The sequence below is a fragment of the Cynocephalus volans genome, chromosome 3, assembly GCF_027409185.1.
Source record: "Cynocephalus volans isolate mCynVol1 chromosome 3, mCynVol1.pri, whole genome shotgun sequence".
NCBI lineage: Eukaryota > Metazoa > Chordata > Mammalia > Dermoptera > Cynocephalidae > Cynocephalus > Cynocephalus volans.
In genome coordinates, this window is record NC_084462.1 from 28,330,364 (window position 1) to 28,353,866 (window position 23,503).

General features: G+C 52.9%; 1 protein-coding gene across 2 annotated transcripts in view; it reads left to right on the forward strand.

Moving 5' to 3' along the window:
- Window positions 1-22,997, forward strand: part of CLIP2 (CAP-Gly domain containing linker protein 2) — a 78,469-nt gene extending 55,472 nt beyond the window's left edge. Inside the window, exons 9-17 of one of the 2 annotated variants that reach the window (XM_063089499.1) lie at window positions 4,770-4,874; window positions 6,603-7,538; window positions 9,908-9,965; window positions 11,948-12,031; window positions 12,932-13,088; window positions 15,694-15,853; window positions 17,213-17,398; window positions 17,715-17,777; window positions 20,913-22,997. In XM_063089499.1, coding sequence (XP_062945569.1) covers window positions 4,770-4,874; window positions 6,603-7,538; window positions 9,908-9,965; window positions 11,948-12,031; window positions 12,932-13,088; window positions 15,694-15,853; window positions 17,213-17,398; window positions 17,715-17,777; window positions 20,913-20,924 — 1,761 coding nt within the window. In that variant the 3' untranslated portion in view covers window positions 20,925-22,997. The remainder of the gene's footprint in view (window positions 1-4,769; window positions 4,875-6,602; window positions 7,539-9,907; window positions 9,966-11,947; window positions 12,032-12,931; window positions 13,089-15,693; window positions 15,854-17,212; window positions 17,399-17,714; window positions 17,778-20,912) is intronic. The other variant, XM_063089500.1, reaches the window with a different exon arrangement.
- Window positions 22,998-23,503: the final 506 nt, after the last annotated feature.

A 23,503-nucleotide genomic window follows, 5' to 3' on the forward strand; every position in this document is an offset into this window, starting at 1 on the left:
ACCTGCGAGTGCGAGGAACGGAGAGGGCTCACGAAAGGCCGCAGATCTCACGGCCCCGCACGCGGGCAGGAGCCGGGGCCGTCTCTCCGTCGCTCAGGGGTCTGTCTCCCTGTGCGTCGGGTCAGGCTGCATCTGTTTGTCCCTTTCACTGCGTCTCCCGGTCTCCTGGCGCCTCGTCTCCCCACCCGCGCACAAGCGCCCGCCATCTTCCCGCTGTCCTCGCGAGGGAATCTGATTGGTCCCAGGCTAGCCAATGGGCGGTGGCCGTCCGGTCAGGTGTCCACCCCGGATCCAATCAGCCCTGCCTAGGAGAGGCAGGGGGGCGGGACAGTGATGGAGAGCCGATTCAGTCGGAAGGGCAGCAGAATCCCGCTGTGACCTTGTTGTGCATACCGAATTGTGACCGTGTTCACTTCAGCCAGAGGCAAACTGACCCCAAGTCCCACTAATCCCCACCCATCTTCAAAGTCAAAAATCAAAACCAGACCTCCTCAACTTCCTGGTTCCCTCCAGCTATACCGCCCCGTCTCTGCGCATCCACACCGCACTCAAAGCTTGAGTTGCTCAGGATGCCCTTTCCCTTCCTGTCGCCTCCAGCCACAGTAGGTGCCCCCATCCAGCTTCTCAGCTTCCTTTGTTAGCGCCTCCTCCCTCCTGACCTCTGAGTGTTGGCCTGTCCAAGGGCTCAGCCCTGGGCCCATTGTCCTCTGGTCCATGCTCGCCCTGAGAACTTCCAGCCCGTGGTTCCCGTGGTCTTCCCCGAGCTCCACACCCGCAGGCCCGCTTGACATCTCCACCGGGATGAGAAGGGATAGGCATTTGTATCAGTTCCCTGGGGTCACAGTAATAAGTTGCCACAACCGGGTGGCTTAAAACAACGCAAATTCTGGAGGTCAGAAGCCTGAAATCAAGGCATTGGCAAGGTTGGTTCCCTTTGGAGGTGCTGAGGGGGCATCTATTCCATGCCTTTCTCCCAGTTTCTGGCAGGATTGCTGGAAACCCTTGGCGTTCTTCAGCTCCTAGCTGCATCAGTCCAGTCTCTGCCTCTGGTCACTTGGCCTCTTTCCCTGTGTGTCTCTTTACAGACACCAGTCACTGGATTTAGGACCCACCCTAATTCGCGGTAACCTCATCTTGACTGATTACATGTGCAAAGCCTCTATTCCAAACAAGGTCACATTCTGAGGTTCTGGTGGAGCATGAAATTTAGGGGGTCACTATTCAACCCAGTACAGCACCCCAAAAGTAACATGTCCAAAGCAGGTCTCTCGATTTCTTGCCTTCTATGTTCTGCTTTCAACTAACACCAATCCCCTTACCGTTGTCATCTCAGTAGGTGGCCCCACAAAAAAGAGAAAGAGATCAACAGTTGCTGAGTCCCCACAGCTAGAATTCATCTTGAATCTTCTCTTTCCCTCATCCTTCCATCAGAAAAACTCTTGACCTTGCCTTCAAAATTACCCCATCCCCACAGCCACCTCCCTGGGCCAGGACCCAGCTCCTTGCCTGGCCCCTCTCCTTCCTCTTTTGTTCTTGCAATGTCCATTCTCCACCCTGAAGCCAGAACAGTCTTTTTTAAAACATCTTTTTAATTTTTAATGTGGGAAAACTTTAAACCTATATAGAGGTAGAGAAGACATCATTATGAACTCCCATTTCCCCACCACCCAGCTTCGACAGTCATGGCCAATCTTGTTTCTGCTATACCCCCACCCACGGCCCCCTCTGAAGTCCCAACCATCATATAACCAAATGTTTTAAAAACATAAATCAGATCCTCCTCCTTCCCCATTCACACATCTAGGGCTGTGACACTAGATAACATCCCGGCTCTGTAGAGTAGCACAGAGAAACCTTACAGGACCCAGCCCCACTACCTGTCTAGCTGTCTCAGAACCCTGCCCTTATTTATCATGCTCCAGGCACGTTGGGCTCCTGTGTTTCTGGAGCACCCAAGCTGTGTCCTGCCTCTGAGCTTTTGCACATGCTGGTTCCCTTGCTGGAAACACCTGCCTCTTCCTCCACCACCCACCTGTACAGGGGGTTCCTTCTTATCTTGCAGGTCTCACTCTCAATAGTATTTCTCTTCCAGTTGACCTCCATCCGGTGACTCTCTACCCCAGGGCTCTGTTCATAGTCCACATCACAACCTGGAGTTATCTTCATTATTTACTGATGGTTCATGTCCCTCTGCAGAGTATAAGCTTCTTGAGGGTGGGAGCCTGTTTGTTTTGTTCACCTTTATACCCCCAGTGCCAGATCAGGGCAGGAGCATGATAGAGCACTTTGCCCAGAGTGCGCTTCCCCGGGTCACAGGCTGGGGACATGTTTTATGGTTCTCAAATGGGTGCTGCCATTTCGCATCACAAAAACATCTGCAGTCCCCTTAGACTGGGCAGTTTTGGGGTTTTGTTGTTTAATCAACCAGTGGATTTGTGTTGTTATTTTGTTAACTAAATAGTGCCTCAGAGTTATTTTTCATTTGCATAAGAACACCCATTTTAAGAGAAAGAATCAGTTTTATGAACCTAGAATCAACTATGTGTTGAGGACTCACTGAGGGAGACCAAGAGGAGAGGCGTGGTACCTCTGTCCTTCAGGAGCCCCTACAGTAGTTGGGCAAACAGCTCCACCAGTTCATTAGTAAGACAAGATCTTTGTTACCTGAGGGATTGTCCCAGGGCAGTTGCTCTGTGCTTTAGGAGTGCAGAAGACAGTGTGTGGGAAGGAGGAGGAGAGCTCTGGGCCAGGGGCTCAGGTGAGACTTGGCTGAGCTGCCAGGGTTTGAGTCTCCTTTTCTGCTGTCTGTTCCTGCAGGAGATCTGGGTCTCCCCTCTGTGCAGTCAGGCTGATTCAGGAGGAAAAGCACCAGTTCTGGAATGTGGAGGCCTGAGCTTCAGGCCTCAGTCTGCCCAAAATTACTGGGTGATTCTGAGCCCTAGGCTTTCTCTCCCTGGAGTGGCCCCTCTCTCCTGTGTGTGAGGAGACGCCCCTGATGTGGGGTCAGTCTCTAGAGTTAGTGATGAGGCAGAAATTACATCCGCTTTTAGGCTGCCCCCAAGTGCCTTCCTTATCCATGGTTTTAGGAGCATGAACTCCATGGGATCTGAGAGCGACTAAAACAGGATTGTGGCCCTCATTCCACACGCCCTGGGCAAGAATGGAAGCCAATCTGCCAGCCCTCCTAAACTCTAGCCTTTAGAGGCTGTTTTCCCCCCAAGCTCCTGTGGTTGAATTTATATAAATTAAGCGAGCACCTGAAGCTATTCCATTGGGTTCTTCTGTGCCCCTGCAGAGACCCCAGCCACAGACCAGGAGGCTAGAGGTTCTGACAGTGATGGGGAGGGGTCTTTGGGTGGGTAGCAAATGAAGTCGTCCTTGAAATTGTAAAGCTGGAGGCTTCTCCTTGCCCGGCAGACCACCAGTGTGGTATTCAGGCTCATACCCCATCTAGTGAGGCCCCAGGTGGAGCTGCTGTGCCCACCGTCAGCAGGAGAGGAGGGCGGGGATGGGCCTCTGCAGGGCTGGGGTAGAGACACCCTCATCAGCCTGTAATTTTCTGGAAGAGGCTGAGCTTGGCTACTTGTCACACTGGGGCGTGCTGCCCTCGTGAAAGAGAAAGAGAAAACCTTTTTTGTTTTCTCTATAGGAAAATTCAAGAAATAAGACCATAGGCCAATGGACGTAAACACCTCTGTGCCTCTTTATGAATTGCAAGAGTTTTTCTCAGGTGGGTGGTATCAGTGATGGTTTACACCAGCACCAGTGGACAAACATTTTACACATGCATGCTATCTTACTAAGCCCCACCTCTTCAGACCTGCGTACAGATTTGCTTTAACTTTGCCTGTCCTAGAGGATGAGGCACACCCTCCTGCCTCTCCCTGGATGAATGTGGTTGGTTTCCACACTGCTCTGGGTGCCTGGAGCGAGTGCCCTCCCCTCCCCTTCCGTCTGCAGATCTGTTGTTATGGGAAGTCCCAGCACCAGTCTCGACGCTCTGAGAATGTTGAGCTTTGTTCGTGTATGAAGTGGGTGTTGTGAAGCTGGGACAGAAGTGCACTTGTGCTTTCTGGGGACCAGGCGCCTTCTGCAGGGCCCGGGGTGGGCACCGACAGGGCCGGGTTAGGGGCAGGACAGTGGGGAGCACAGCTCCACCCCACCAAAGAGGCCAGGCCCAAAGAGTCATGATGGTGTGGGTACAGTATTGAAAACCTTCCAACCCATTGGTTCTTTGACCTTCAGCACACTCTGGGGCCAGGAATCTTGGAGTCATTTATTCATTCACCAACCAGGGGCTTCCTGTGTGCAAGATCTGTGCCTAAAACGAGTGGCAGCCTACAAGCTCCCCAAAGGGGAGCAGGAACAGGCTGGGTCCTCTCCCCAGGAGCAGGCAGAAGGACCAGCGAGGGCAGGGGCAGCCTGGGGGTGACAGGAGGGATGCGGAGTGTCCATTGTCACCCCCAGCAGGGACCGGTGAGGGAGGGTTGCCACAGCATCTCCTCTGCCTTAAACCAAGTCAGGCCTCAGCGAGGGGCGGGCACTAGGCCGCACCCTACCCCCAGACTCCTTTCTTTGCCTGAGCAGTTCTGGCTCATCGACCTGCTTCTCCTTGTCTTGTTCACGGAAGATGACGCCTCCTCTCTCTCTCTCTCTCTCTCTCTCTTTCTGTCTCTCTCTCTCTCTTTTTCTTTCTCCGGCTTCCTCTTCCCCGTGCCCCCTCCCCATGTCCCCACCTCCCCCACCGTGTCCCGCCCTGGGTGGACCAGACCCAGACGCAGCTGGAGCACGCGCGCATTGGGGAGCTGGAGCAGAGCCTGCTACTGGAGAAGGCGCAGGCCGAGCGGCTGCTCAGAGAATTAGCGGACAACAGGGTAACGCCGCGCCCGCCCAGCCTGTACTGCTGACGCCCCCTCCGGCCTCTGTGTTTTATTATTTTCTCTGTCTTTGGCTGCTATCATTTTTGCTTTTTTCTTTTGCACCCCCTTCCAGGAGGGAAGTAGAGATTTAGAATCGTGCTTATGCTCCATTGCCAAGTGGTGCTTATCAGGGAGGGGGGATCTTTGTTCTCAATATTTTGCTCTCTAGCTCATAGTCCTACTAGCTGACCGTGAACCCCTCCCCCTCTCTCCCTCTTTATGCATTGCCAGGGTAAGGCTTTGTCCTGTTCAGAAACTGGGGGCCTCTTGGCAATGTTGCACCCTTATGTGGGCAGGCACAGAGACGGCCTCTCCATGCCTCCATCTCCCCAGCTGAAGAGGCTGGGGATGGGCGGGAGGCAGAGAACTGCGGATCCAGGTGTCTGTAGCCCAGGAGATCTTAAACATGGTGGCAGAGGGGCTGGCCTGAAGGACCTGGGGCTGAGGAAGTGGTGGGGCTTTTGGGGAGTGGAGGAGTCCCCAGGGGGTGGGATTCTCTGTCACGCTATAGTCTGGCTTCTGTGATGCATCAGGTCAGGAGCCATGGGAAAGCTCTCCTTGGGGGTGAAGTCCCCTGAGTCCCAGGGCATGGTTCCAAGTCCCATGCTGCAGGCACAGCTGGCCTCTCCACACCTAGCAGAAGTTCTCCTGGTGAGGGGGCCCAACAGGCAGCGAGCAGTGATTAGGGAAGCACCCTACACACAGCGAGGGGTGTGGAGCTAGCCGTGGGCAGTTTCTGCATGCTGGCTTCAGCACATGAGTGGGTGTGTACACACGTGCAGGTGTCTAAAGACACACAAGGGTCCTTTGCATGCACTGGCCATTGCCCAGTGACCTCGTGTTTGTGCAGCACACAGTCGTGTGAATGAAGACTGCCTGCAGAAACCAGCCCAGTTCTTTTTTTTTTTTTTTTTTTGTCATTTTTTTCGTGACCGGCACTCAGCCAGTGAGTGCACTGGTCATTCCTATATAGGATCCGAACCCGCGGCGGGAGCGTCGCCACGCTCCCAGCACAGCACTCTACCGAGTGCGCCATGGGCTCGGCCCGAAACCAGCCCAGTTCTGCAGACGCAGAGGCACCTTGATTTAGGGTTCAACCTGAGTAAAAAAACAAAAACAGGTTTATTGAACCAAAAGACACTTTCAGAAACAAAATTTTTTAAGCTTGTAAAAGATTTGAAACTTTAAAATATATTTTTCACAAATCTATCTATGACTGCTGACATGATCAAAGTGGACTTTTGGCAGGTGGAGCCTCCGATCTCAGAGATCTGCATTGAAAGTTGGGTCTGGAGCATTCATTCTGCTCTGCTGTAGGCTTTGCAACCAGACCCTTCTTTGGCCACCCCCTGTAGGCAGCCCCTCTGAATCAGCCCATTCTGGCTGGGGACTTTTCTAGAGCAGAATAATATAAAATTCACTGTGCAGCTTCTGCTCTTTAAAATAACATTAACTTAAAGAAAGCCATATTCTCAAATAGGTGGTTGCTTTTAACCACTGATTTGTCCTAAACCCCCTAGGGCAGTGGGGACATTTGGCTCCCTGAATCACTGGGGTGCAAGCCAGAGGTGTCTTTCTGGAAGCTGTGGTGGGCAGGGCCTTGGAGTGCAGCCGGCACTCAGGTGGAAGTGGGTGTGCCCCTCACCCTCCAGCCCGCTGACCCGTCTTCCTTTCTCCCTGTAGCTGACCACGGTGGCCGAGAAGTCGCGGGTGCTGCAACTGGAGGAGGAGCTGAGTCTGCGGCGCGGTGAGATCGAGGAGCTGCAGCAGTGTCTGCTGCACTCGGGCCCGCCGCCCCCTGACCACCCTGAGGCTGCTGAGACACTGCGGCTGCGGGAGCAGCTGCTGTCGGCCAGCAAGGAGCACCAGAGGGAAAGCGGCATGCTGCGGGACAAGTACGAGAAGGCTCTGAAGGCCTACCAGGTGGAGGTGGAAAAGCTCCGGGCAGCCAATGAGAAGTACGCACAGGAGGTGGCAGACCTCAAGGACAAGGTCCAGCAGGCCACCAGCGAGAACATGGGGCTCATGGACAACTGGAAGTCCAAGCTAGACTCACTGGCCTCAGACCACCAGAAGTCCCTGGAGGACCTCAAGGCCACCCTGAACTCGGGCCCGGGTGCCCAGCAGAAGGAGATTGGGGAGCTGAAGGCTGTGATGGAGGGAATCAAGATGGAGCATCAGCTAGAGCTGGGCAATCTGCGGGCCAAACATGACCTGGAGACCGCTGTGCACGTAAAGGAGAAAGAAGGCCTGCGGCAGAGGCTGCAGGAGGCCCAGGAAGAGCTGGCCGGACTGCGGCAGCACTGGCGGGCCCAGCTGGAGGCACAGGCCAGCCAGCACCGGCTGGAACTGCAGGAGGCCCAGGACCAGCGCCGTGATGCAGAGCTGCGCGTGCATGAGCTGGAGAAGCTGGATGTGGAGTACCGGGGCCAGGCTCAGGCCATCGAGTTCCTCAAGGAGCAGATCTCGCTGGCTGAGAAGAAGATGCTAGACCACGAGTTGCTGCAGCGGGCAGAAGCCCAGAGCAAGCAGGAGGCTGAGAGGCTGCGAGAGAAGCTGCTGATTGCCGAAAACAGACTCCAGGCCCTCGAGTCCCTGTGCTCATCCCAGCACACCCACGTAGGCAGCCGCTCCTCCTGCCGGGTTGGGGCGAGCATGAGGGCCGGGCTGGGGCGGGCCTCAACGTTAGCTGATCTCTGTTTTCCAGCTTGGGAAACATTCTCTCTGCCCTCTGGAGCATGCCCATGGGAGATTGGGGTCACCTGGCTCAGAGTAGGAGCCCTTGTCCCTCTGTCACACGGGCAGTGACCTTGGCTGACTGAGGATCCAAAGTGGTCTGAGCTGACCAGTCTGATTCCCCCAAAGAGCAGGCATGGAGAGCCATGCACCTCAGTGCAGAGGACAGGCTTCCTCTCAGTCCCCAATCCCCTGATTCACCCAGACACATCCTCTTGTCAGGCTCCTGGGCCTCCCTGGGCATCCATGCCCCTTCCAGCACCCGGGACCCCAGGTGCTACACCGGGGGACTGGCACAGATGTGGAGGGAAGCTCTGCCCATCCCTGGGGCTCCCATCTCCAGTATGAGCACTGAGGGTGGCTCTGTTTCTGCCAGTCCTGGTGAGGCTTAGCAACAGTGGAAGAGCCACTTCCCCAGAGTGTGGGGGTCCCCGAGTGGGGAGGCTGGAGGGGGTGGCCTTAGACAGGCCGCTGCCATGAGTGTCGTTTTGCTTCAAATCTAGAAACCCCTCAAACGTCTAGCCCCTCTTCCTTTAGCTGAGCACACTCTTCCTAGCCCCTATGAGGAGGCCACCCCCAGGTAGCGTGGGCTGTGTCCGCTCCAGCAGGGCCAGGAAGCCACTTTTGAGTTCTCTGGGCACCACCCTACATGACTGCATTTCACCTTAACTCCCTCGAGGTCAGTGTTGGCTCCATTCATAGGTGAGTGAACCCAGAGTCTGAGATGGAGTAACTGCCCCAGATCCCTTGCCCATCAGTGGCAAGGGTATCCTGTGCCATTGCCTGTGGGGCTGACAGAGGTTCCAGAACTGCAGATATCAGCTCCTGTAAATGGGATGGCTAGCTGCATGGTTTTGTCCTGTATAAAGGGGCCCCAGGGTTTCTCGAACTTCCAATTCCCCCATGTACATTTAAACCAGAATTTAGCACTCAGGCAATCAGTTTTTAGAAGACTTTTTGTTTAAAAGATCTGCCCGCACCATGCCTTAAGGTCCTCCTTCAGTGGCCTTCATGCCCCCTTCTCCCAGGAGGGACATTTTTTAGCAAGTGCTCTCCCAGGACCCTGGGTGGAAGGAAAAGGAAGAGACCCAGAGTAGCTTATGTGCACATGGGCCTGACTGGCTGCTCAGGGCAGGCAGAACCGGCCCCACAACCCCAGGACCTGGATTCCCCGAGCAGGAGAGGTTTGGGGCTGCTGTGGTTCCACAGAGCATAGGGGACAGAGGCCTAAGGGTGGCCCCCTGCCCCTCAGTCACAGGTGCTCTGGGGCTGAGGATGGGTGGTGACCTCAGGAAGACCCATCTCTTGATTTTCCACCTACACTGGGGCCTCAATCTAGAACCATAAGTCACCCAGATTCAGAGGTTTAAGTTCAGGGACAACTGGATCTTCAGTGTCATGTAGTAAGTACAAGAACTTAAAAAAATTTTTTCTTTAGTATATGCCTCATCTTCACTATAGTGTGCGTAAATGAAGATCAAGGGGGCCTGATCACAATTGAGACTGAGACGGGGTTTGGGATGTATGAACAGAGGTGTAGGGGGCAGGGTGATGGAGGTGATTGCTCAGCTCTGTGCTGCCCTGATCCACAGTGGAAGACTCTGGCAAACTATAGGCTCAGAGGACAACCAGCTTGGGCAGAGACTGGAAACTTCTGCCAAGAAGCAGTGGGGAGCCTGTTGGTTGTCTTGACTTCTCTCATGTGATGTTTGCCAGGACTTTTTTTTTTTTTAATCAATCTTCATTTTTGGCTTCTGGGTTTATTATTAAAAAGAAGTGTTAGAGACAAAGGAGCTAGCACTATTGAGATCCCCCCAGGAGCTGGACCTGGGCGTGCTGTGCACACCCTGCCCCAGAGCAGTCTGTGCTTGTTTTATGGGTGGGAAACCGAGGCCAGGACTCTTGTCTCTTGGCGAGGGTGGAAACATTCCCAGGACAGGCCTCTGTGGGCATTTCAGGGAAGCAGACATCTGTTTAATGTAATAAAGTTTTCAACACAGGAAGGGGTAGGAGGTGTTCATGCAGAAGCTGCACAAGCAGCCCTTGGGGAGCTGGGAGCAGAGGGGGTACTCTGGTCGGGCAGATCAGACTGAAGGCATCTGCACTCCCTGACACCACATCGAGTCCCAGGCTCTGAGTCACTTGGGCCCCCCTCGTCAGGGCAAGGTGTACAGACTGGGTGTGCTTATTGGGTATGCTGGGGCTGGGGTAGAGGGGGGTGGGCATCCCCCTCACAGGGGCTCTTCTTTCAGATGATCGAGTCAAATGACATTTCAGAGGAGAAGATCAGGACGAAGGAGACCATGGAGGGTGAGTGGCCACTAGGCCAGGTGGGCTCCGGGCTTTGGGCAGAGGCTGGCTGGTTCTGCCTTTGAGCTGGGTCACATTTTATGTCATCTGCCATTTGGTGAGAGTCGCCTACTCTGTGCAGGGAGCCATTTACTCCCCCAGTGAGGTGGGCAGTGGCCCAGTTTAAGGAGTGACAGACATTGTGCCAAGTACTTTACTATTGGTTTGGTTGTAATTTTATTTTTATTTTAAAATTTTTTTTGGCTGCTGGCCTATATGGACACCTGAACCCTTGACCTTGGTGTTATCAGTGCCACACTCTCCCAAGTTAACTTTATTTTTAAATACTGGTACAAACTTCAAATGGTTCATTGGGCATACAACAAAGGGTACTGTATTCCCCGAGTTTCCTCCCTGAAGGTGTGATGTTTGCCATTGCATATCCCCCTTCCAGAGAGATTTTATGCACATCCAAGCAAGTAGGTAACACAAATGGCCATACCTCTCATGCTTTCAGCCCTTACTTTTTTTCTATTTGACAGCCTATCTTGAGACTGTCTCCTATCAGTAGTACATTCTGTTACATGGTGCAGAATATTCCGTTGTGTAGAGAAACCATCATGTGTTTAGCCAGTTTCCTACTAACCATCGCTGGTTGTCCCCGGTCTTTGTCTGTTACAAATACCACTGCAGTAAATTACTCCCCCTCCGCCCACCAGCTGTAGTTGAAAGTGTGTTTCCCCGTAAACCTCACCAAGAAAATGTTCATCGCACTTGGTGCTCTTTGCCAATCTGAATGGTAAAAGGTGTTGTCTGACCTTTCTTTTTCTGTGAATGAAGTTAATAGGTTTTTCTATTTCCATTTTTACTTCTATTCATTGCCCATTTTTTCTGATTAGGTTATTATTCTTTTTTTTTTTTTAAGATGACCAGTAAGGGGATCTTACCCCTTGACTTGGTGTTGTCAGCACCACGTTCTCCCAAGTGAGCCACGGGCCGGCCCTGATTAGGTTATTATTATTATTGTTGATTTTCAGCTCTTTATATATGACATTGCAAACATTTTTTCCCCATTTGGTTGTCTTTTGAGTTTGTGTATGGTGGTGTCTGCCGTGCAGATTTTTAAAGATTCAGTTTTTTTTTAAGCTTCTTCATTCTCCTTCCCCCAGCCCATGACAACCATTAATTTGCTTTGTCTCTCTCAATTTATCTATTTTGGACATTTCACAGAAATGGAATCACATGGTATGTGGCCCTTTATGTCTGGCTTCTTTCACTCAGCATAAGATTTTCAGGGTTTGTCCATGTTGTAGCATGGATCAGTACTTCATTCCTTTTTATGGCCAAGTAACATTCCATTGTGGGGATAGACCACATTTCGTTTATTCATTCATCAGGTGATGGACATTTGGATTGTGTCTGCATTTTGGCAATCGTGAATATTGCTGCTGTGAACGTGTGTTCATGTAGTTGTTGAGAACCTTTCAGTTCTTTGGGGCGTGATACCTAAGAGTGGAATGCTAGGTTATATGGTAATTCTGTGTTTAATTTTTTGAGAAACTGCCAAACTCTTTTGGCTATTCTTGCTTATTTTTTTCCAAGTGATCTTAGAATCAGCTTATCAAGTTCCACACACATTAAAGTCTTGTTGGTATTTCTATCGGTGTTCCATGAAATTGATAAATTAACTTGCAGAACATCAGTATGTTTCTGAGCACCTTCCGTGCATATCTTCTTATGACCGTTATGAGACTGTCCAGCATTGAACACACGTGACTGGAGACATGGGCGCTGTAATTAGTGTCAAGACCACACAGTGTTGGATCTTCCTCTTCTGGGTAGGTTATCCAGAGAGAGGGCTAGCACAAGGAAGAATTTGGACCCTAGAGGCCAAGTGTGGCTCCGTCTTAGGGTTCCTACAGGAGGGCCACACACTTGCCTACTGGCCAGTGCCATCAGTCCTGGAGCATTGGTGACTTCTGCTATCCCCTTTCTTCCCCTAGGCCTGCAGGACAAGTTGAACAAGAGGGACAAAGAGGTGACAGCCTTGACGTCCCAGACCGAGATGCTCAGGGCCCAAGTAAGTGGTAAGTCTCCTCCCGCAGGGCAGATGCGGGGGGCTTTCATCGGGGCCATGCCAGTCCAGCAAGCCAGTTGAGTGTGGATGGGTTGGTGCCTGGATCGGGACCCTCCCTCCTCTGTTTTGAGAAGTAAGTGACCTGGGACAGTTCATCTGCACTGGACTTGCTCCTGGGCAGCAGTGAGCGGGAGAGAGAAGCCCATGTACAGTCCAGAATGGAATCTCCCCAGAGCCAGCTCTCTGTTCTCTGTGTCCTGAAATGCCACCATGGGTTCTCTCTTTCTGCTCTTGAAGACTTTGATTTCTCACAAGCCACTTTGATAGTCTATCTGCCCCCAGCCCCTAGAAGAAATACCAGGATTGATTTCAGAACTGGGGAGGACGGTGATCGGAGCCGAGAGCAGGACACAAAGCTGGGTAGCCTGAGGAGGGGGTCTGGAGTTTGTGATATCGTGACAAATTGGTCTTGCTTCTGAATGCCAGTGGTGGTGTCCATGAGACGACCCCCCTGCTGGGAAAGGGTTCCCACCCCCTCTTCTGTCCAGTCCCCATCACATTCACGTGGCATAATTAGTCCTGACAGAGGTTAGTGGAGCTCAGACTCCTCCAAGGGGAAGGTTGAGCTTCTTTTAGTGTAGGCACCACTGTAAACACCGGGTCCTCTCTGGAAGCATGGCCTGCTCCTCCCACCTGCAGGCTGCTGTGCCTTTGGAGGTGTGGTCTGCTTTTTGTTTTCCCGGGCCCTTTGCTGCCTGCCTCTTAAAGATGACAGGGACCCTCGCTGCCTTAAAACTACATAGTAGGGTATGTCACTGTCCCCCTGGGAAGACCAGCGTCCGCCCCTTCGGGTGGAACAGATCCACCTGCATTCTCAACCCTCCTCTACTTTCCCTGCCACTGTCCGTAGCACTGGAGAGCAAGTGCAAGTCGGGAGAGAAGAAGGTGGACACCCTCCTAAAGGAGAAGCGGCGCCTGGAGGCAGAGCTGGAGGCCGTGTCCCGGAAGACCCACGACGCCTCGGGCCAGCTGGTCCTCATCAGCCAGGAGCTGCTGCGCAAGGAGCGGTGAGCCAGCATGCGCTGGGTGGCACCTCTGCCCTTGACCCTCGCACCACCTGGCCTCGGCCAGCCTTCTCCAGAGGCGGGCCGGGACGGACCTAGGGGGACAGGTGGCTGGGTCACTGCACTCTCCTCTGCCAAGGAGATGAAGCCTCTGAATCCTCCGCATGGTTTTCCAAGCAGAGCTGACGGAGATGAGTGCTTTCTGAATTTTTTTGGTCTCAGGGACCCCTTTAAACTCTTAAAAATTATTGAGGATCCCCAAAGAAGCTTTTGTTTGTTTATTCTATATTTACAATACCAGAGATTAAAACTGAGAAATTTAAAGATATTTATTAATCCATTTAAAAATAATAATTAGCCAATTGCATGTAACACAAATAACATGACTTTTGGTTAAAAAAAAGTAACTTTTCCAAAACAAAAAATATTTACCAAGTGACGTTGTTCTACATTTTTGCAAATTTTTTGAATGTTGGGCTTAATCAAAAAAAGCCGGATTCTTGTGTCTTCTACCTTGAGTCTTTGCGATTTATCATTTTGGTTGAAGTATATTATGAAAATCTGACCTATATAGATATGTAATTGGAAAAGAGAGGAGTATTTTAATGTCCTGTTCAGATAATTATTAGTATGTTATGTAGCCCCAGGAAAAACCCATTGTATGCTTTTGAGAAATGGCAATGAAAATAGCTTTGTTATTATTATGAAAATAGTTTTGGCCCATAGATTCCCTGAAAAGGTCTTGGGGACCCCCTAGGGACTCCCCAGGCCACACTTTGAGAACTTCTGGGCCAGATACAGTTCATATACATGGTTTGTGAGGTCCATATGAGGTTTAAAAAAACTAAAGGAGCATTTAAAAGTCAGAATATGTCATATAAAATCCAGTTTCTCCAGATTCCCTTAAAAAGTCAGAAGATCTGACTACACTGGGCTGGCCTCCAGCAGGGCAACCTCCAGCCGTTGCTGGGGACACCGGCCCCGTCTGGGGTCCTGGACCTTCTGCATCTCCTCAATCCCCCGCTCTTGCTTTCATTATCTTTCTTATACCCAGTCATGATCACCAGCCCCTGTGAGCATCTGCACGTCAACCCGAGTTAAAGGAATCTCTTTGACACACAAGCGTCTTTTTGTCCAAGACTCTGTCTCCTCCCCTCACCTCTCCCCAGTAAATCTGCTGTACAAATCGGGAGTTTCTATGCTAGATTGAAGCAAATCTAGCACCTCTCTAGAAAAGGTGGCCCTGCCCAAGAGGGGCTTCTTAAACAGTTGTAGGGAGGTGGTTTGGGAATATTCCAGGCCAACACGCCCTCTGCACATGCAGCCTGTGCCTTCTCCTCCTCCTCATCTTCTCTCCTGTCCTAGTGCTTATTTTATCCTTGGTGCTCAGCCCAGTCCCATCTTCTCCGAAGGGACGTTCTGGACTGTCCTGGCCACAGGGATGCCCCTTCCTCTGATTCCTCGTAGAAGTCACTGGGGGTTTTTGGTCTTAATCCATTGCTTTGGATTTCTCCCCTCATCCTCAGCAACACTGCTTCTTTCCTAGCCCCTTCTCTCTGTCACCAGCAGTTCATTCCCCCTCCATCTCTCATCACCCACGCGATTCCCACCTGCTGGAGTGCCGCCTTCTTTTTGGTCATTTCACGAAGTTTAGTCCCTTGTTCAAGGCTTAGCTCACAGTCCACTCCTTCCTTGAAGCCGTTCTTGATCGATGTGGGCCACAGTAGGATCCTCCACATTCCTGTGGTGTGTAGGATGGGGGTGGGAGATCAGCTAGGAATGCCTTGGTGACAGTATGTGATATATATCAAACAGAGATTGAACTAGTAGGGAATTCCTTTCCTCACATAAATCTGGAAGTAGCTGTGATAGGCAGTTGTATCAGTGACTCAAGATACCAGTGCCAACGTCTTTGTGGTTCTTGTCACCTATCCCTCATGGTTGCAAGGTGGCTGCTGAAGCTCCAGCTATCACATTCATTGCAGGAAGGAGGAGGAATGGGGAAAGGGCAGCACCAACAGATTTCCACTTGTTCTCAACTACCCATGGCCACCTAGTAAAGGGAGTTCTCCTCCTCTGTAATAGGGAAAAGGATTGGAGGAGTGGGGGTTGCCCATGGCAGGACTTGCTCATCGGTCACTGCATCCTTCCTGCAGAGCCCACATGTGGCCTCAGAACCGTTCTCATCACAGTGCTCCAGGAAGCCACTGCGGCTGGTTAAGAGTTGACCTGGGAAGTAAAGCCCAGCTGATATCAGGCATTTAAAATGTCTTGCCACATGAGATCTCCTGGATGAATGTTTTGGTGTTTTTTGGGTTTTGTTTCTAATTAGACATATATACTCTCATTTTAAAAATATTTTTAAAATATTCTGGGAAGGGCTGGGTCCTTTTGTCTGTCTTATCCCCAAATCCTAGCCCCCCTTGGGCTGTGGTCAAATTGTTTCCTGCCTCATTTTTTCACTCTGCCCCTGGTGGCACAGCTGCTGTCTGATAGCCAGTGTCCCTCTGAGGTGGTCAGGCTCTGGGTGCTTGGTGAGGTGCTGGAATGTGGAGCTAGGGGGGCCGGGGCTGACTGCAGCTGCCCTGTTCCCCAACCCCCTGGCCAGGAGCCTGAACGAACTGCGGGTGTTGCTGCTGGAGGCCAATCGTCACTCCCCTGGACCTGAGAGGGACCTGAGCCGTGAGGTGCACAAGGCTGAGTGGCGGATCAAGGAGCAGAAACTCAAGGACGACATCCGAGGCTTGCGTGAAAAACTGACTGGGCTGGTATGTGGGGGAGGGGTGGCTTGGGGGCAGGAGGTGCCAGGGCAGGGCTGAGGCTGCCCTACTGCCAGGCCGTGGAGACTGATGATCTCCTGGAATCACCCCAGGAACAGCCAAGTCACAATGAAGGTTTCAAATCCCCTAGGACCACAGGCAGGGTCAGTGATGGGGCGGGGGGCGTACGGACCCTGGGCATCCTCTTGCAGATGTCGTGGCTGGCTGTGTGGCAGTCTGTGTGATGCTGGTACCAGGACAGAACCTCCCCACCCTGTCCCCCTGTGATCAGCGTTCAAGACAAGCCTGTGTGCAGTCTTTGGGCCTGGTCCACTCCAACGTATGGATAGGGTGGGGTCCGGGAGGACAGGCCTCCTGTCAGGGGAAGCTGCTCTGAAACCCCTCACTACCCTCCTACCCAGCCACCAGCTCAACCACATAGTGGAGACGAAAGAAAACAGGGCCTAGCTCTGGGGGAGGTCACAGGCTGGAGGGAGGGGTGAGGCCCACCCACAGCAGGGGGCAGGCCCTCGGTCTGTAGGGTCAGGGATAAGGGGCTTCATTCTGGCCACACACCCCAATCGTGGGCCTGGTGGTCACTGGGATGTCAAGTCCTGGCATATCTGACCAGCAGGGGTTGGTGCCAGCACCCTCTGAAGTTCTCACAGCTCTGCGAGTCTGGGAATGACTCTAGAGAAGACAGGCTCTGGGGCTGGTGGGGACTGAGGCTTTCCCAGGTCTGCGTGGGAGGTGGGCATGCTGAGCTCAGATTCGTCCCACGGGCCACAGGGTGGTCACGTTTATGCGAACTGCAGCCCCTACCCCCAGGACAGCCTCTTGTAGCTCCACAGGAGAACTCGGGATGGGCTTGCTGGGTGGGTAGAAACCACCTGAACGGAGAAGGCTTAGGTTTGGATAGAAGGCAGTTTGGATAGAGGGTCAGAGCAGGGTGGAAGGACTGGGTTTCTGTGGAGTGGGGGGGGCCTGTCCAGCTTTGTGGCAGGTGTACCCCTGGGTATTGTCGTGGTGGGGGCACCCATGGGGGGCTCAGACACTGAAGGTAATGGGAGGTGCTATGGGTGCTAAACAGGGCTCAGGTAGGCTGGAGGGTGAGGGGATGGGAGGCCCCCATCTATGACAGTGAGGGGTGATGTAAGAAGGAAAACTCGGGGGGTGGGGTCCTGGATTCCAGGACCTGGAGAATGTGGAGCATCTGACAGACCCTAGGGATTCAGGTCAGGGGACACTCAGTGAGGGAGGGAACCCAGAGGTGGGGCCAGAAGACTTTTCTGCCTAGAGGTGAGACCCCCCCCAGCACACACATGTGTGCACACACACGCACACTCTTGCACTCTCCTGCCCCTCCAGGACAAAGAGAGGTCCCTGTCAGATCAGAGGCGCTACTCCCTCATCGACCCGTCCTCGGCACCCGAGCTCTCACGGCTGCAGTACCAGCTCATGAGCACGGAGGACGCACTGCGGGACGCGCTGGACCAGGCTCAGCAGGTGGAGAAACTCATGGAAGCCATGAGGAGCTGCCCTGACAAGGCCCAGGTGAGCCACGGCCAGGGCACGCTGACCAGGAGGGTGTGATGGGGCCGTGTCCATGGGGAGCCCCGATCTGAAGGGGGAGGCAGCCCTGCCTTATGACAGTCGCAGTCCAAGGGCTTTACTCTGAGGGTCTCAGACTAGGAAGGGAGATGTGGCCTTGCCTGAGAGGCTTGGTCTCTGGGGGTCCTGAGAGCCCCAGGCTGAAGAGGTTGGGGTTTGGAGCCCGAGGTGGTTCCCTTGGGAAGACCTTGCCATCTAGTGGGCCAGCCAGGAACTGCTGCCAGTGCACCTGCTAAGCGTCTCCCCATGACTCTTCCAGACCATTGGCAATTCCGGTTCTGCAAATGGCATCCACCAGCAAGACAAAGCCCACAAACAAGAGGTAAGGGCAGCCCTGGCGCTCTCATGCACGCAGACCTCTCCAGAGAAAAACCCTGAAAAGTCACTAAAAATACACAAAGATGCATTGTGTGAGCAGCTTTACAGGCGGGTCGCTCGGAGGGGCTACTGCAGTCAGACTCCATCAGCCTTTATCCTGCTCTTTGAACCTCATCTTCCTCCTTTTTTAAAAAGACATTCTTGTGATAAAGTAACACATGCCTATAGGGAAACTTCTGGAAAAAAACCCAAAAATATATAAAGAAAATACTCACCGGTAGCCTTCATACTCAGAGATAACCAAGATTAACATTTTTAAGTGATATCCTCCTTGAACTTCCCTAAGCGTGTATGCGTGTGTGGAGGTATGTACACATGTGTAGTCAGTCCTCATTTTTCGAGGATTCCACATATGCAAATTTGCCTACTCACTAAAAGTTATTTGTAATCCCAAAATCGATACTTTTGGGGCTCTCTCGGTCATCCACAGGTTCACACAGAGGCAGACAACGTGAGTCACCCCACGTGCGCCCCACCCGCGGCTGGACCAGGCGGCGCTCTGCCTGCGGCTGCAGCTCTCCCACTGTGAACAGCATCCCTTTCATGGCCTTGATGCCATGTTTTTGAGTTTCTGTGCTTTTCGTTGGTGATTTTGCTGTTTAAAATGCTGCCCCATGCAGAGCTGAAGTGCTGTCTAGTGTTCCTACTTGCAGGAAGGCTCTGGTGTGTCTTGCGGAGAAAGCGTTAGACACGCTTTGTTCAGGCATGAGAGGTAGTGCTGTTGGCCGTGAGTTCAATGTTAGTGATATTAACAGATATTCAGTAAGGTGTCTTTAAACAGAAACACACGTAAAACTAGGTTGAGTGTTGACTGGTTGATGAAAATGTGATAGAGGCTCGCAGGAACCTACCCTCCCGCTTCCCCAGGAGTACTGGTTTGGTGTCGCCAGCTCAGTGTGCTCAGGGACCGGGTAGAGCAGAACTACTGAGAATAACGAGGGTCATGGCTACAGGTGTGTGCGCGTATGTATGTCTGCGTGCATGCGTACTAACTTTTCTTAGCTATCGTTTCACGCTTAGTGCCTGCAGTGTTCTCTGCCATTTTCCCCAGAGCATACTAACATGTTGCCCCGTTCAATTGATCTTTTGGTGTCTATACGTAGATGTGTTTAAGAATATGTATAATTTTTTTTTTTTTTTAAAGATGACCGGTAAGGGTATCTTAACCCTTGACTTGGTGTTATCAGCACCACGCTCTCCCAAGTGAGCCACAGGCCGGCCCTCTTAATATGTATAATTTTTTATGAACCGTTTGAGTATAATTGTATGTATCATGGCCCTAAACGCTTGAGTCCATCTACCCCGAGGAAAGGACATGGTTTTACATAACCACAGTAGTGACCCACCTCAGTAACCGTAATGTTGACAGAGGGTATACGTGTAACCAGCGCTCCTACCCGTTTCTGCAGTTTGCTCGGCAGTGTCTTCTGCGGTTCTTTTCCCTCAGTACAGGATTCGGTCTAGCGTCGAGTCGGCTTATTGCATTTCCTTGTTATGTCTCTTTAGTCTCCTTAAATCTGGAACATTTCCTCAATTTCCGTCTGGTTTTTATGACATTGACATTTTTAAAATACAATCCTCTCTCTCTTTTTTTTTTTAATAGAAGACTCCTTGTTTGGGATTTGTGTAGTTCCTTGTGATGAGCTTCAGGTTGTACTCAGGGTGTGACAGCCTGGGGGCATCTTGCCCACCCGCCCCTCACTTGTGATCCACCTGCTCAAGGTGGTGTCTGATTTCTCTGCTGCATAGTTACTGATTTTTTTCCTAACAAGTGGTGTGTGGAGAGAGACTTTAGCGCCATATGAATGCTCTGCTCCCCACCAAAACTCCCTCTGGATTTAACATCTACCCATACCACTTGCATGAACCAATCTCCACAATGAAATTTGCAGAGGAGCAGATCTATCATTTGTATAGAGTAGGTAGCATACTCCATATTTAATTTTGCTCCCAGTTTTCTTCCACTGGATATTTTAAACATAAGCATTTTCTCTCCTTTTAAAGCAGTCTTTGTCAGGCCGAGCCCGTGGCGCACTTTAGGTAGAGTGCTGCGCTGGGAGCGCGGCGATGCTCCCGCCGCGGGTTCGGATCCTATATAGGACTGACCGGTGCACTCACTGGCTGAGTGCTGGTCACGAAAAAACGACAAAAAAAAAAATAAAAAATAAAAAAATAAAGCAGTCTTTGTCAATTCTACGTTTTACAAAATTGTGTATATGAAATTAGTTTTCTAAAACCTCATGGGCCTGAGGGGCTCCCACGCTGGTTGTGTCTCTGCTTGGTGATGTTATTTTGCAGGGGGTGCCAGGTGGCCACCACCCTGTCCCACAGTCAACCCCTGCATTCACCAGCCCCTGGTCCAGAACCAGCTCTGTCACTGGCTTACTGTGAGACCTTGGGCAAGTGAGGCTTGCCCAAGGCAAGGGGAAGGAGACTACTTCCTCCTCTTCCACCCAACTCTGACAGGAGCCCCCAGACCGCAGGTGCTCATGAGAGACGGGAGAACCTCAGCCACAGAATTTGTCAAGGGCCCTTCCTTTGGGGGCCTGGCAGGGGCAGGGAAGGACCTGGACCGGCCTGAGAGCAGCATGGAGGCACCAGGCTGCAGAGGAAGGAAGGCCGCGGGGCTGGGACAGGCGGGTGGCATTGGCAGAGCCGCCACGGGTTTTCAGGGCACCTGGGAGCCGGCGTGCGGCTTTGTCCTCCAGCAATCCTGCAAGGCACAGGGGTCCAGCTCAGTTCACAGGTGTGGAAACTAAGACTCGGAGTCTCCAGTTTTCATTTCCTCTGATACAGCCTCTACACGGGGACTCGGGGCTCTTTGTAAAACCCACCCACACCCTCTCCTCCCCTCAGCTTCCTGGTAATGGCTGTCAGCCTACCTCCTGTCCCACTGTGCCCCGGACACAAAGCAGGGAGGCTTTTCTTGCCTCTGGGCATTGGCACATGCTGTTCCCGCTGCCGCACATGCTCTCCTCCCCCTCCCCAGCGCCACTCTCTTCTTCCCTGACCCTCCTCCGCCTACGTGTCCCTCAGGGCTCTTGGAGACACTTGCTGATCGAGCTCTTTCTCTCTTTAGGACAAGCACTGACCCTGAGGGACATCATGGAGCGGCCTAGCCCACACCAGAGCTCCGCCAGGCTGCCTGGTGGCGCTCCCTCCAGGCAGGGACCAGGACTGTCGCTTTGGAGACAAGACAGTGTTTGTAACAATAACATACTCACCGCCATGGACAATCCCCCACCCCGAACCCCCTGCCGGACCAGGAGGCTTCCTCAAGCACGGCCTTCCCAGAGAGCAGTACAGCCCCGGCCTGGCCCTGGGAACTTCAGCCTGGACACCTGGCAGCTTCTGGAATTTGTCTGGGGAGGCAGAGGGGGTCCGGTTGCTCCCCTCTCCCCAGAACGAACTGCCCTGAGGCTCATCTTGGCACTCTGGGCCTTGATGGGCCCCCTTGCCCTCCCTTTTCTCCCCTTCTCCCCCAGGGCTCCTCGAGCCCAGAGGGGCCAGAGGAGGGCCCAGCTTCTCCTTGCAGGCACTGAGGAGGGAAATTCGGGCTCCAGGAGCAAGGTGGGGGCCCCTTTTCTGCAGCCACTTCCAGGCCAAGGCAGTCCCCAGGGCTTCGGTCCCCACTTGCTGAGCCCCTCAAGCAGTGGTACAAGTTTCCCTCAAGTGGTACAGGTCTGCCCAGCAAGGTCTCCAGGTTCAAGGTGTCGGGGATACAGGGTCCTTCTTCCCCCACCCAGCAACAACCCCTTACACACACCTCCAAGCTGCTGGCCAGAGGGAGTTCACCAGGGCTATGAGCCACAGTATTAACGAAGTTTGGAAGTCCCTCTCCTCATCCCCCACCACAACCTTGTCCAAGCCCTGGCTTGGAGCTGGGGCAGGGGTGGCTGCAGGGGAGCCCAGAGCAAGGGCCTGGGCATGTTTTGACAAAGGTCAGTAATAGGGTGTCCCCTGAGTTGATTAGATGTTTCCAAAGTGGACCTCCCACCTGCAGAGGCACCCATGTGGGCCTGACGTACACACTCCATTGACACACATACTCAGGTCATGCGTGCACACATGGCCATGCAGATGGGGGTGTCTGCAGTTAACCACACTCAGGCCACACAGGTGCATGGCTTGGGTTCCGGGACTGAGCCCTAAGCCTGGTGGGGCCATGCCCTGGAACACTACAAACGTTCCTGCCCCCTCAAGGTTTACATACCCACCCAGGTACACACAGCTAGGCGTTCAGGGATGCCTAGAACTCACCAGAATGCGCATGTACCAACAGCCCCTTTCAGTCTGACAGGTGCCTGCATGGAGCTCTTCAGCCCTGTCTTCCGTGGCTGCGAAGAGAGCCCAAGCAGTGGTGGGGATAAGAAAAATCTACCTGCCTCCTGTTACCTGTCAAGCTCTGCTGGGCTATCCCGGCCTGTGCATTGTGGGAAAAGCCAGTGTTGGCCCAGCAGCCCCCCTTTTTGAGCTGCAGGGCCCATAGGTGACTTCCGTCTGGGCCTCAGTATCAGCACACACGGGCCCTGCCCACACTCCACAGCTCGGGGGAGCTTTCAGTGGGGCCCTCCCCAGCCAGGGGACTCAAGGGAGAAGCCTGATGCCTATCCTGGCTTTCCATCAGCCACAGGACAGGTGTGCAGTTCACAGGAACAGCCCAGGTCGCCATGGTGGGCACTACCAGATAGGGGAGGTGGTGCTCACATTCTTGCCCAAACGCAGCCTGTCAGGGCAATGAGTTAGTCCCCTTGGCCCCCTTTCTGCTCCTTTTTGGCTTTTGGTAGCTCTCGCATGCAGTTTTATTAACAGCAGCCTAGAAACGATGCTTTAGTGGCCTAACCCAGAGTCAAATACTGCTCTTTCCAGTAAAATCGGGCAGCTCTGCCCTGTCCACAGCAGGAACTGGTTAGTCTACTAACAGCCAAAGGCCTCCACAGTTGGGCACCAGGAGGGGCTGAGCTCCAGGGGGTGGGCTTGCAGGTGGCAGGTACCCAAGAAGCAATTTCCCATGAGCCTCCGTGGGCCTCTCAGCCTGCCCAGGTGTGGCTCAGCCAGTCCCCTCCCCAGGTCCTCCCCATACCCTTCCCCTCCCCACAGTGGAATTGTTGAAGTGTGGCAAGTCCGTGCTCAGAACAATAAAGCTTGTGACTGAGGTCCAGGACCCCTGTTGTCATCAGCTTTCTGAGTGTGGCTTGGGCTCCTCCAGCCTCGATCAGCCCTTGGGCACCCTGGTGCTGGGTGTTGGTCCCCGATTCTACTCTGCTGCCAGCTAATTCTGGTGTGAATGGCTGATGAGGGCCTCAGACCGGCTAGAGTCGAAGAATCCCTGGGACTGAGGTGCCTTGTCCTGGAGAGAAACTAGCAAGAGCAGACAGAGAAGCAAAGGTGGTGAGGGGCAGGCCCAGCAAGGCCACCAGGGTACGGGAGATGCCGAAGGAGCGCAGGGCTTTGCACTGGGTTTGCAGTGGAGTCAGAGATGTGAGCAGGCCCTCGAAAAATGAAAATGATGGTGGACCAGCTAACATGTTTGAAGAGTTTGATGAGAACATTTCCAGCTTGTGAGCAAATTGTTTCCTGCAGCAGCTTTCTGCAGATCAAGTGAAGAGTACAACCTTTTGCAAGCTTTGTGGTCATCACAGACGGGTGGAGTTGGCCTCCCCGGAAGAC